Raw genomic sequence first — 11,572 nt, forward strand, 5'->3', positions numbered from 1 at the left:
ATAGATCTCATCCTCCGAAGGGCCTATTTTCTCTTCCACGAACGGTGGAGCTTTCTCAGCCGTCGTAGAGGACGTTCTCGACGAGGACGATGATGTGGATTTGTGATGTTCTTTGCTTTTGCCACTGCGGCTGCTGCCAGTTTTGCTGCTGCTACTACCGATGTTAGAGCTGTTTGATGAAGAAGTTGGTTTATGCTTGCGGTCCGAGGACCCATGGTGACGGTCCTTCTTGTCGGAGGAGTGCTTTGATGAGTGGCTTCTCGAGCTTTCTTTATCCCTTTCGCGATGTTTGCTTTTACTGCTGCTGCTGCTGCTGTTGTTGTTGTTACTGATGTGCTTTTTGTTTTTAGACGATGATTCCGATGATCTATGCTTTTTGTCTGGCACCGACGATGAAGATGCCGAACGATGGGAACTTGAACCGTGTCGGTGACCGGACTGGGTCTTTCGATCGCTGTCGCTCCTGGAAGAATGTTTCGACGAACGCGACGACGGCTTGCTTTCTTCGGTGGACTTTTTATCTCCAGCAGAATCATGACCAGTCGAAACACTACCATTCGTTGTTCCATTATCAAGACGGGTGATTGTCTCCTCCTGGGTCGAGGCTTCTTGGATGTCGTTAGTTTCGTGCAATTTTTCATCAGAACCATTTTGTTCTGCGCTCGGTTGTGCTGGTTCATCGCTATCCTGTGCGATGTTTTCGTCCGGCTTTTGCACATTGCTAGTTGATTGAAGCCTTCCCGCCGGAACGTACTTCGGGGCAACGGTAGAAACTGGGATGTATTCTAGTTTTGCTTTCTTGCGCAAGACAGCTTCACCAGGATCGGACGAGTCGGCACCACCGGTCCGTGATTGATTGAGTAACCGGGTCGGTGTGGCATTGTAAGTGGGAACCGGAATTTCTACGACAAGACAAGAATTGATTGTGCTTATGAGGTTTGCAGTTACCAGCGCCCTAGTTCGTGGAGGTTTAGATCTTACTAACCCGGTTTGGCGTGCTTGAAATGACAATAAGGCCGGGTGCAAAGATCTCGCTCGTAGAAGGGACAATTGATGGTCCGGAACAATCCCGTTGCTGGTAGCATCGCTTGGTGCCGGCAAGGCGATCCGCCAAATAACTAGCAACAAATGGCCGTAAAACGGTAATGTTCACATACACCCCACATTCGAAAGTGTTTTTAAAGACATTTATTAAATTATTAATGATTATTCACAATCAATTCAGCTGATGAAATTATTTGTTGTTTTCTTTGTTGTTTTTGTTTGTTGTTGTTGTTGTTGTACAATTTCAACTGACAGTTGTTTCGGAATTTGACAGCTGGAATTTGGCGGCCGATTTGATCACGCTGGCGGCTGAAGCTAGAGAATTATTTTCTGTGAAGTGCAAAACGAAATGCGAAATAATCGTTAATATTTGCCTTTTAAAATGTATAGAAATCTCACTTGTTTTTTAAGCATTCTTTTCAAACACTCGTTTATATTCGTTTTTGCCTTCGATTTGCCTAACAGCCGCCGGAACTGAATGTCTCACCGCTCCTTGAGCAACCTTGAGCATCCCCATCAAAATATTGGCCCGCATCGTGATGTAAACAATCCCCACAACTACGAGGTGGGGATGAATATTCTTATTTGGAGCTTCGGTTAGTCAGTTGTCCTGCGTGAGAAGATTTAGAAAGCCGTCGTGCTGAGCAATGATTACAACCCGCTTGCGTCTGGCCAGTGTGCCTAAAATCATAACTCGACATCTATCTACCAACTGCGGTTATCCGAAACGATATGGAAGCGAGCAGCATCGGCTTATCAGAAATGTCGTCAGTGGCAAATCGTTGATAAGTGCAACGAACGCTACAATTTTGCCGTCGTCACACGCAGGCCAAAGGTGAGGGTCAGCGGAGCACCGTGCAACCACACGCAACTCGTGGAACCAATTCAGTGAACTTTCTTCTTTTCGCCGGACAGGATGTATTCTAGCATCGATTACTTAAGGGGTGACCCCAATCTGGAGTGTACGGCGGGAACGATGAACGACGGTATGTAGGAAACGGTTTAGGTGACGGTGACGTCATTCGATAAACTTAGTCTAAAGTCAGAAGTAATGGCGGTACGGCTAATACGACAGTAACAGGACTTTGACCCTGAGAAGATGGGCAATGACTTGGCTTTATCGTGCACCGTGTGTTGTTTTGATGGTTCCAGTGACAATCCGTGAATCGGTAATAGTTAAAACTAATTTACATCTTAAAACAGTTTAACGCTAACGGTTCCTAATAACCCCCCAAAGGGGGCTTTACAATGCATCGTTTGAGAAAGAACAAAAAAGTTAAGAAACTGGAAAACAAAATCTTACGTGTCGTGTGTCTCAACATTACCCTTTTTACAGTGAAGCAAACCATCATCAAAAAGCTGGCCATCGAAGTTGGGTATACTCCGTTTGTTAGCACCCGTGAACATCTGGTACAGTATGTCCCACAGTCCGTGGATGTACTTCCACCTCGCAGCATGCAGGATTCCTTCACGTCGGCAATAATTCCTCTTACGACCGACAAGATCCTGAAGGACAAATACGTCGGGTTCATGGGCAATGTGCGCCTTGGTCGGTTGATGGAAGATATGGACATGTTTGCGGGTAAGTTGTTGGCCGAAAATCATTTTGGAATTCAAAAGATTGTGTTTGTTTCACTTTCTTTCAGTGTGGGTCGTTCATAAGCATGTCCTGCTACCGGACCTTCCGGAAGGCGTAGCGCTACCGTATACTTTCGTGACGATACTGGTCGATAAGATCGACTTTAGTGACCTGATGCCAACGCACGATGCTGATATTCGACTTTCCGGACACGTTAGTTGGGTTGGGCGCACCTCGGTCGAGATAGTTGTGTGGATGGAGCAAAAACTGCATGGGAAATGGCGTAAGCTGACGCGGGCACTGTTCCTGATGGCAGCACGCGATGCAACCAACACCAAGGCGGCCTTCATCAATCCGCTCGTTCCGGCCAACGCCGAAGAGAAGGCCATATTCGATGGAGGAGAATGTAAGTCGCGATGGAGAGCCTAATTCATTCCCAACTCAAATCAATAACATCCATCTATGGTGTGTTTTTAGCACGCAAAAAACGACGGGGCCAGTTGCAAAAGGAGGACCTACTGAAAGCCGAACCGAACGACTTTGAGCAGCGGATGGTTCATGATTTGTTTGTCAAATCCATCGACACCAAAAGCCGCGCATTCAACAAGCGCATCCTGCCACCGGGTTATGTATGGATGGAGGAAGCTACAATGGCCAACATCGTGTTCTCGCACCCGGAAGATCGCAACGCACACAACAAGGTGTTTGGTGGCTTTCTGATGCGTAATGCTCTCGAACTGAGCTGGGCGTTGGCGTACAACTTTGCCAAGCGTCGCCCGAAGCTGGAGCGCATCTCGGACATTAGCTTCCACCATCCGGTGGACGTGTCGTCGATGTTGAACATGCAGGCGCACGTAATCTACACCGATTTGCATTACATGGAGATAGTGGTGCTGGCAGATGTATACGATGCCGTCACCGGGCAGCAGACGACAACGAACAGTTTCTTCTACACGTACTCGGTGGCCGAACGGTTACCGAAAATAATGCCCAAAACGTACCACGAGGCGATGTACTATTTGGATGGACGACGGAAGTTCCGGTACGCCATGGGCATCGATACACCGACAGCCGGAACGAGCGCAACCAACCCGGCGACAGATGAAACGAAAAGCAAACTTTAAGCCGAACAAATGTTTTTACGACAATCCTTTCTGTGAAATGTTTATGTTTATTTCAACCATCGACACCCAGTGTTAGGTTCACGGTAATTTATTCATCATGCTCTATACTTTTAATATTTGTAGCGCTTCAAAAGCTGAAATTTGTGTTGTTACATTAGGTGAACTTTGTTTTTGCCACCGACAGTGTTTACAGGTATTTTTGTTTGTATGCTTCAAAAGAAAATATAATTGATAATTAACGGACTTATTTTATCTACTAACCGACCAGGCGAACTTCGTTTGGCCCAAACTTGTTTTTTTCAAATAAAAGCAAAAGTACACTCGACGCCTTATTGTCATCTCAAAAGCTTGTAACACGAGAAGCTGCTAAATATATCGCGTTGACTTAGCCTCTGATGGTTTTTGTAATTTCGTGCTATGTTTGAAGAAATCGGCCTGCACGACTGCGTACCCGTCGGAACTCTAATCAGACCTGACACTGATCCGCAGTCTCAGACGATTGAGCTTTCGCCTTGCGTATCCGGTCGGCTTCCCGTCTCGCCTCGTGTTGCTCCTTCGTTTGAACTATCCGAGCTAACTTCACCTTCATTTATTTTGCTAATTTTCCAAACAGCGTTGTTGAAGTGTATAAAGAGCCAGTAAACAATCTCAATAGAGAGGTGGGCCACGAAGACTCGACAAAAAGCACAGAGATCTACTGATTATAATTGTTACCGAACCTTAAGTTATGTCTTTCCGCTATGCTGCATCTGCGATCAAAAATTAAAAAAAAATAAAAAATCGTAAAATAAAAATAACAAACTATTTTACATATTTATACCCTCTTCTGTCTCCCGAATTGAAGTCGATGGTGCTCTAGCCGCATTTGGTGAATTTTGGTGATGTTTTCACCGGTAGTTGCAGTTTTTGGACGCCCCGAACGTTCATCCCAAGCTGGTACGGCTACGTTTACATTCAGCTAGCCAATATTTCATCGTGGTAAATAATGGTGCAGAGTCCTTGTAAGCCGCATCCGACTCCTTTTTAATTTGCGTACACCTTTCGACACGAAATTAATTATAACAGCGTGATACTCAATTTTGTCCATCTTCACCAGAGCACCAAATTGAACTGACTCGAACGACTACCAGTTTACAACTAAGATAGTTTGTAATCCGGTACACATTGCCGATTACCACCATGTTGTTTGGTTGTGATTGACTGGCACAAATAAAACAAAGGGTTTGTTCTTTCTCCGCGCATTTCTTGTTTGGGATACGACGGCCACGGTGATAAATAAATGTACTGCAAGCACGATACAAATCTTAAATCACTCGAAAGTTTTCTACAAGGTTGTTTGGAAACTAAGTTTTCTGTGGGAACTAAATGTACCGAACATTTATACTCAAAACAAACCACAAATTATAATGTTTATCAGAGCCATTTGTAGTTTCTCAATGGTTCGATAAAGGAAAAACGTTGCAGTTTTGATTCACATTTATTATTGATTTATTAATAAAAGTCGCAATATTCGTAAACGAATTGATTACTTGCTCGATACTGCGCAGCATGAGTAATTTAACGTTAATGGGTTTGTTTTGTTATTTCCATGTTTAGTATTTTCCCTCGAAGGGTATGTTACTCTACGTTTGAGTTTAGATTTTCTTTCCCCAATTTGTGTAGGATGTCTGGATGCATGCACAGTTTATTCATGAATAGGGTTTAAAGTTATTTTCCTTTTTAGTACAATTAGCCTATCGTTCTAACTCCACCTTCGCACCATCCTAGAACAGAAGAAGACGATGATCAGACACTTCGAACCTGCGCACGTGCGCCTTGTGTCTCGGTATATACAGTTAGCTCATATTTGTCACGCATCGCGTATGATTAACCCTTATTAAGTTCAATTTGATTAGTTCCTCGCAGAATGCATCTCATAAATATATTTTATATACTGCAACAACTTCAACAGATCACGGGTTCCGGGGTTTGCCTAAGCCCTCATAGAATTTTGCAAGAAATTGAGACCCGGTACGAACAAGTCGGATCTCATGTCGCTTAAATGCTTAACTTAGATTCCCTTTCGAACCCTGTCATATTAGCTATTCGTCTACGGTAGATTAGTATTGTTTTCCTCTCGTACGCAACAAACACTTTTGATTATACTTTTTTGTTCTACGGGAGCACCGCCCGGCTAAACTAACCTAACCTAACCTTAAGTTACCCTCAGTTACGATATATTAAACCAGACTTTTCGCTAGTCTAGGCTAAATCTCTTACGCGCCCGGAACCCGGACTTCAAAATTATCGCTCCTTTCGATTTACAAAATAATACCTCTGATTGATGATTACAAACTATTTGCTGTTTAATTCCAGTGCTCCCGTGCTCCTCCAAGCATTAAAACTCGCGGTATGCATTTTACATTACACATTACATTACATACCATATGACACTCATTTGTTTTTGTTTTTTGACCGAACTGACACAGTTCCGGCCACACTTTGAACTGAATTCACATGAAATCCGAGCCGATCAGGATGGGAGTGTAAAACAATGTGCAGCACCCTCCCGGAAATCCGGGGCCCTCCGGATGATCCGGTGGCCGATAGTGTTCAGATTTCCGCCCTATCCATTGTGCGGGGTTGAAATAATCGCCGCCGGCCACTGCCACCGGAGGGACGCTGCGTCGAAGCTGCTGCCGATGCATCGCCCGCCGCGGGTTCCCCGACGACGTCTTCGGTCGGCGCTGGGCGCAACGTGCCGGTCAATTCATCAGTGTCAGCAACAGTGCCGATCGATGCCGACGGTTGCGGTGCCCGGTGGCGCTTGGTGAAGTGCTTCGCGGCCGCCGCCATCATCTGCGAGCCGCGCTGCTTGAAACCGTTCGCCGAGCTCGTTCCGTTCCCGGTTCCCGGCCCGTCGTTCCGTTTGCCCGTGTCCTTCCGATGGGTGTTGCTGGCACTGTTACTGCGGCCGCCGGGGCCGCCGGGGACGACGGTGCCGGGACCGGGACTGTTGACGTCGTAGGACGAGGACCGCTTCCTTATGATCCGCACGTTCTTGATGAAGGACTGGCTGACGGTGGAGCCGCGCAGAAATTTGTCGCCACTAACGTGATTATCGTCGACCTCGTTATCGCCGTCGTGAGCGAAACTAGCACCGTCCGGGCCGTCATCGTCAGCATCGTAACGACGGCTGCCCCGCTCGTCCCCGTACTGTGGGAGCGACTCCCCGCCGGCCACCGGTGGAATGGCTGAGCGTCGATTGCCCCCATTAGCGCTGTTATCGTGGTTGTAATAGCGCATCGTGGCCGCCCCAACAATCGAACCAGTCGCCGCCACCGCCGTCGTCGTCGTCGATGGAATCGATGTCCCGCCCGCCACCACCGTCGCCGCCATTGGCACAGAGGACGGCGAGGTGGCGTTGAAAAACACATTCGGATTGTTTCTGCTGCTACTGTAACCAGCGTCGGGAGCGACACTGCCGGCACCACCGAACAGACCCCAGAGACCCCGGGAGCCTCGGGTGCCCGCGGAACCCCCCAGCTCGTGTTGATTGCGGGGGGCCAACCCATGCTGCGGCGGCGGATGGTGGACCAATTTTGACTGCTTGCCAAAAGAGCTTTTACGGTAATCATCGTCCAGGTTCAACGAATCGAAATTGTTGGAATCATGCTCGTTGTTTGGCCGGTACGACGGTCCCCCGGCCAGGGTGTTGGTGTTGCCGGGCGCACCAAACGCGGACACCCGCGGCACCGTGTAGCTTCCCTGATTGTTATGATCGCCACCCGCCGGATGGGTGGCTGAGTTGTGTTCTAAATGGTTTGTGTTATTAAAATGTGTGTTATGCAACGCACCACCCCCGAGCTGGCCCCCGCTGCTTTGGGGGCGCGTCCGGAGCCCAAACCCTTGCGGATCCGTGTACGAAAACGATGCCGGCGGAAGGTGATGATGATGATGAGGCTGGTAATGGTGATGGTTGCGGTGGTGCTGATGGTTTGGATTCGCGGCCCGTAGTTCGGGCGAGGGCGAGACCTTCGGCGAGGGCAAAATGATCTTGTGCCGGGTGGCCGTGTCACCGACGCGCTTCACGTTCGACCGGTGCGACCGGTACCGAGACCGATCGGCACCGATGGCCGCGGGATCGTACGGTTTGTCGGCCCTCTGCGATCCGAGTGATTGGCGTTGGCGGGCCATCGTCTCGAACGCGTGGATCACGCTTCCGACCCGTGTCGTAACGTCGGGGATACCGAGTGGCCCGCTGAACAGATCACGCTGGTGGCGCAGCGTACTCAGCACCAGGTCCGCGTCAGATGCCATCGGTTCGAGACCGGCCGCGCTCAAATGCTGCAAACCACCTGCTGCCGCCGTCTGCATCGGATCGGACACGATTGTCGACTGGACCGGACGTGGGGGAATGTGGACCAAAGGCAACACAAGAGCGCAACCAAAATGAAACCGAAAACAAAAAGAAACAAAAGGAAAATAAATAAAATCGGTTTGGGGTGTAACGGAAGAAGCAATAGACAAATGTAATCCATTTTCCAGCGCGGAACATTGGACCAACACTGACGGTGGGGATCGGATTCCCTATACTAGGCTGTTTAATAAGTTTGTATGGTCGATAAGAAGGATACATTTTAGTGGCTTGAAATACACTTAATTATTCAGTATGACCTTTCTGAACATCAATACACTTGTTCCGAGGAGAGGCTCAATACACTTGTAGAGGCTTTAAAATACGCTTTCGCAGCTTTTATCACGTCATCGTTTGATGGAAAGCGCTTTTCACGCATGAGTTTTTTGGGTCTGAAAACAGATGGAAGTCGCTAGGGGCCAAATCTGGTGAATACGGTGGATACTCCAACAATTCGAAGTTTAATTAATGGATGTTAGCCTTTTTAAAAATGCTCTTGTAACAGGGTGCATTGCCCTGATGAAAGAGGATGTTTTTCTTCTGCAGATTGGGTCTTTTTTCACGGTTTTTCACTTTCAGTATGTTTAAAGGGTTACAACAATAATCAAAATTTATTGTTTTATCAGTTTGCAAGTAATCCGCTAACAAAATTCCATTCACGTCCCACACAACTGATGCTAACATCTTTTTGGGCGTTTTCTCGACTCGTTTCGAAGCCGAAGAACCAGGTTCAAACCACTCCTTAGCCTCTTGTTTTGATTTAAGATCATGGTGATAGACTCAAGCCTCATTCATAGTGATGATTCGATGCACAAAATCCTCTTTATCCTATCGAAAACACTCTAAATGTTGCCGTGAAAGTTGCATTCGAATGCGTTTTTGTTCCATTTTTAGCGAATGCGGTACCCATTGTGCACATAGCTTTTTGAAACCCAATACTTAAGTCAAAATATTGATTATACTCCTCAATGAGATGGTTAGGCCTTATACTAAATCTCTACGAGTGATTCGATGAGTTTTCAATGCGATATCCTTTATTTGTTATACGATTTCAGGATTTGTGTCTGTTTTTTGAAGTTTTTGACATGGATCGTCTTTACGATTAGTACGACCACGTTTGAACTCAGAAACCCCCCTTTTAACCCCGTAATTAAAGGCGAAGAGTCCTTATGCACTTCTCAACATTCATTCATAATTTTCCTTTGCTTTTAAACCTTTCAAAAATAGAAACTCAATCACTGCACGATACTTGATTTTTTCCATTGTAAAAAATATTGTGACATGTCGATACTAAATGGCTTGTAAACAAAAAAATGGCCGATTGAAATGAATCTTCAAATACGTTCAAAAGAAGAGTGTACCTACATAAAAATTAGGCTCGTAGCAGCGTCCTCTGTTATTGAGGCTCCGAATTCAATGAGCAACCTAGTACAGTCACCGACTGTACACTGGAGCCATCATCTTCTCGGTCACCGATAATGTGAAATAGTGTCAAGAAATGAGACGAAAGGAATTGGACCAATATCTGGCCTCAAACCACAATCCCAAAAACATTCTTCCACACACACACAGGCGCACGCACGGAGTGGCAGCTAACGGCATCTCATCAAAACTGTTTGTTCCCGACGGCAGACGGCATAAACGACTTTCAATTTTTCCCCCAGCGAGGCCCATCAATTGGAATAAATGAAATTCCCACCTCCCCGGAAGGCATCGGAGCCGAGCCACCGAGCAGGAAATCAGCTTTCCCACGCACGACGGGATGCTTCGTTTATGGACGTTTCCCCCCGGCCATCCATCCATCGTAACGTTTATTTTTCTTCACTTTCGGATTTGGGATTTTTTTTACGGGATCGGTCAAGCCCAGGGCCGTCGAAGGCCGCTATTGACTTTTGGGGTCCACTCGGGAGGGTGGTCCTTCGCTCGGGGCAGCCTGAGGACAGCATGTTTTGCGCAAATCCGATATGCTGGATCATAGCGATTGTGTGACGATTTTGCTCGTCATCCAGCACCGTGTGGGGGATAGGGAGAAGATTTATCATGGGACCCAACCCAACACCCTTGGGACCTTTGAAAAAGGTTGCTCCACTCACCGAGAGAGCGGTGCAGCTCCGGGTGCCGGTTAGACCCCCACAGACGCCACCGGAAGTCGGAGCACGAGTGGAGCACATCGAGAGCAACTCACGCCGCTCGCCGGGATTGAGATTGTAGTACCTTGCGGCCGATTCCATTTTACGACAATAACGTAAACATTTGCCGCCAGCTCGCTCGATGTTATTTGCTCACCCCATTTGCGGGGTTTGCGTAGAAGCGATTTACATTTCGTGCGGATCGTTGCACTTTACACAGCGACCGGAAGATCGATGCACGAAATTGGCTTCCGCGCCACACGGAAGCGGCCCGTGAAAACTATGATTATTTGACGCGATTTGTGGATTCGCCGATAATCGTTTTATGCGATGCGGAAGCAAATCGCAAATCGAACTACGAACCACCGTCAGGTATTGGGCTGCGGCACCGGGGCACCGTGGTCGATACGTTGACAGGTTCTGAGTGCGATTCCTCTGTGGTTCAATACACTTGAGGGATATGGATTTGAATTTAGATATGCGGCAAACGGGTGAGTTGCTTTGTAGATTTATTTTAACCAAGCATCCGGCTGTTTATTTATTCCAGTTCCATCTTGACGGGTCCGATAATCAAGTGTGATCAATATTGGCTTGAGTGTTCGCCGAAGAAACTCAATATTCTCGAAAACAGCCTGAGGACATTGAAGTGCCACCTGAAACGCCACATTCTCCGCTTGTGCCTGCGTGCTTCGGAAACATTCTCGATTTCTAGTTTACGCCCAGGTTCTACGCAGGCAGCAACATTTCGCCAAAAGCAAGAGTCAGAAATCAATCTTGAATGATTTGCACAAAAATTGCATTTCCTCGCCAATAAAATGGGACAAGATATTGGGCGGAGGCAGCAGCTTTCGCCATCAGGAGCGCCATCTGTTTCGCCATCAGGAGTGCTCCGTTCGTCGGATGAAAAGTATAAAACAAGCCCGCGCCCTGCTAGCTGGACTGTCCCATAAACATGATTCAAAACTGCCAGCGACAATAAAATTCCGACATTTTATTCGATGACACGCTGCCACCACCACCGGCATCTGAGCCGTCTGTTTCTTATTCCCAGTCTCCTCGTGACAGTATGGTCGGGCGACCAAAATCGGATGATTATCGGCTTCGGGCAGAGCGCGCCAGGAACACACCGAGAACAGCGCGAGTTCCGGGCACGAATTTCGGGACGCCCGAGTGTCGGAGATATTTTACAGCTTTGTCGATGGCGCTTCGTAAATAAAATCAAAAGTTTTACGAGTGCACCGCCGGAGAGTTTGGAGCCAACACAGCGCACTCCCGCAGGTGGAACCGTGGGCTGCCAATT

The 11,572-nt window shown here is 47.5% G+C and overlaps 1 protein-coding gene across 1 annotated transcript; it reads left to right on the plus strand.

The window, feature by feature from the left end:
* Positions 1 to 1,608: 1,608 nt before the first annotated feature.
* On the plus strand, positions 1,609 to 4,421 carry LOC128272095 (acyl-coenzyme A thioesterase 9, mitochondrial-like). Its single transcript, XM_053009827.1, has 5 exons — positions 1,609 to 1,879; positions 1,960 to 2,030; positions 2,381 to 2,626; positions 2,691 to 3,029; positions 3,101 to 4,421. The coding sequence occupies exons 1-5, from the start codon at positions 1,692 to 1,694 to the stop codon at positions 3,745 to 3,747; spliced, it is 1,491 nt and encodes a 496-aa protein (XP_052865787.1). The 5' UTR covers positions 1,609 to 1,691; the 3' UTR covers positions 3,748 to 4,421.
* The last annotated feature ends 7,151 nt before the right edge of the window (positions 4,422 to 11,572 follow it).

The sequence above is a fragment of the Anopheles cruzii genome, chromosome 3, assembly GCF_943734635.1.
Source record: "Anopheles cruzii chromosome 3, idAnoCruzAS_RS32_06, whole genome shotgun sequence".
NCBI classification, from domain to species: Eukaryota; Metazoa; Arthropoda; class Insecta; order Diptera; family Culicidae; genus Anopheles; species Anopheles cruzii.

Bases quoted from the DNA above. Each gene is read 5' to 3' on its own strand.
- LOC128272095 (XM_053009827.1), top strand. From the start codon at position 1,692: ATGATTACAACCCGCTTGCGTCTGGCCAGTGTGCCTAAAATCATAACT. The intron at 1,880-1,959 runs GTGAGGGTCAGC...TTCGCCGGACAG, and splicing joins TCGTCACACGCAGGCCAAAG to GATGTATTCTAGCATCGATT. The intron at 3,030-3,100 runs GTAAGTCGCGAT...GTGTGTTTTTAG, and splicing joins CATATTCGATGGAGGAGAAT to CACGCAAAAAACGACGGGGC.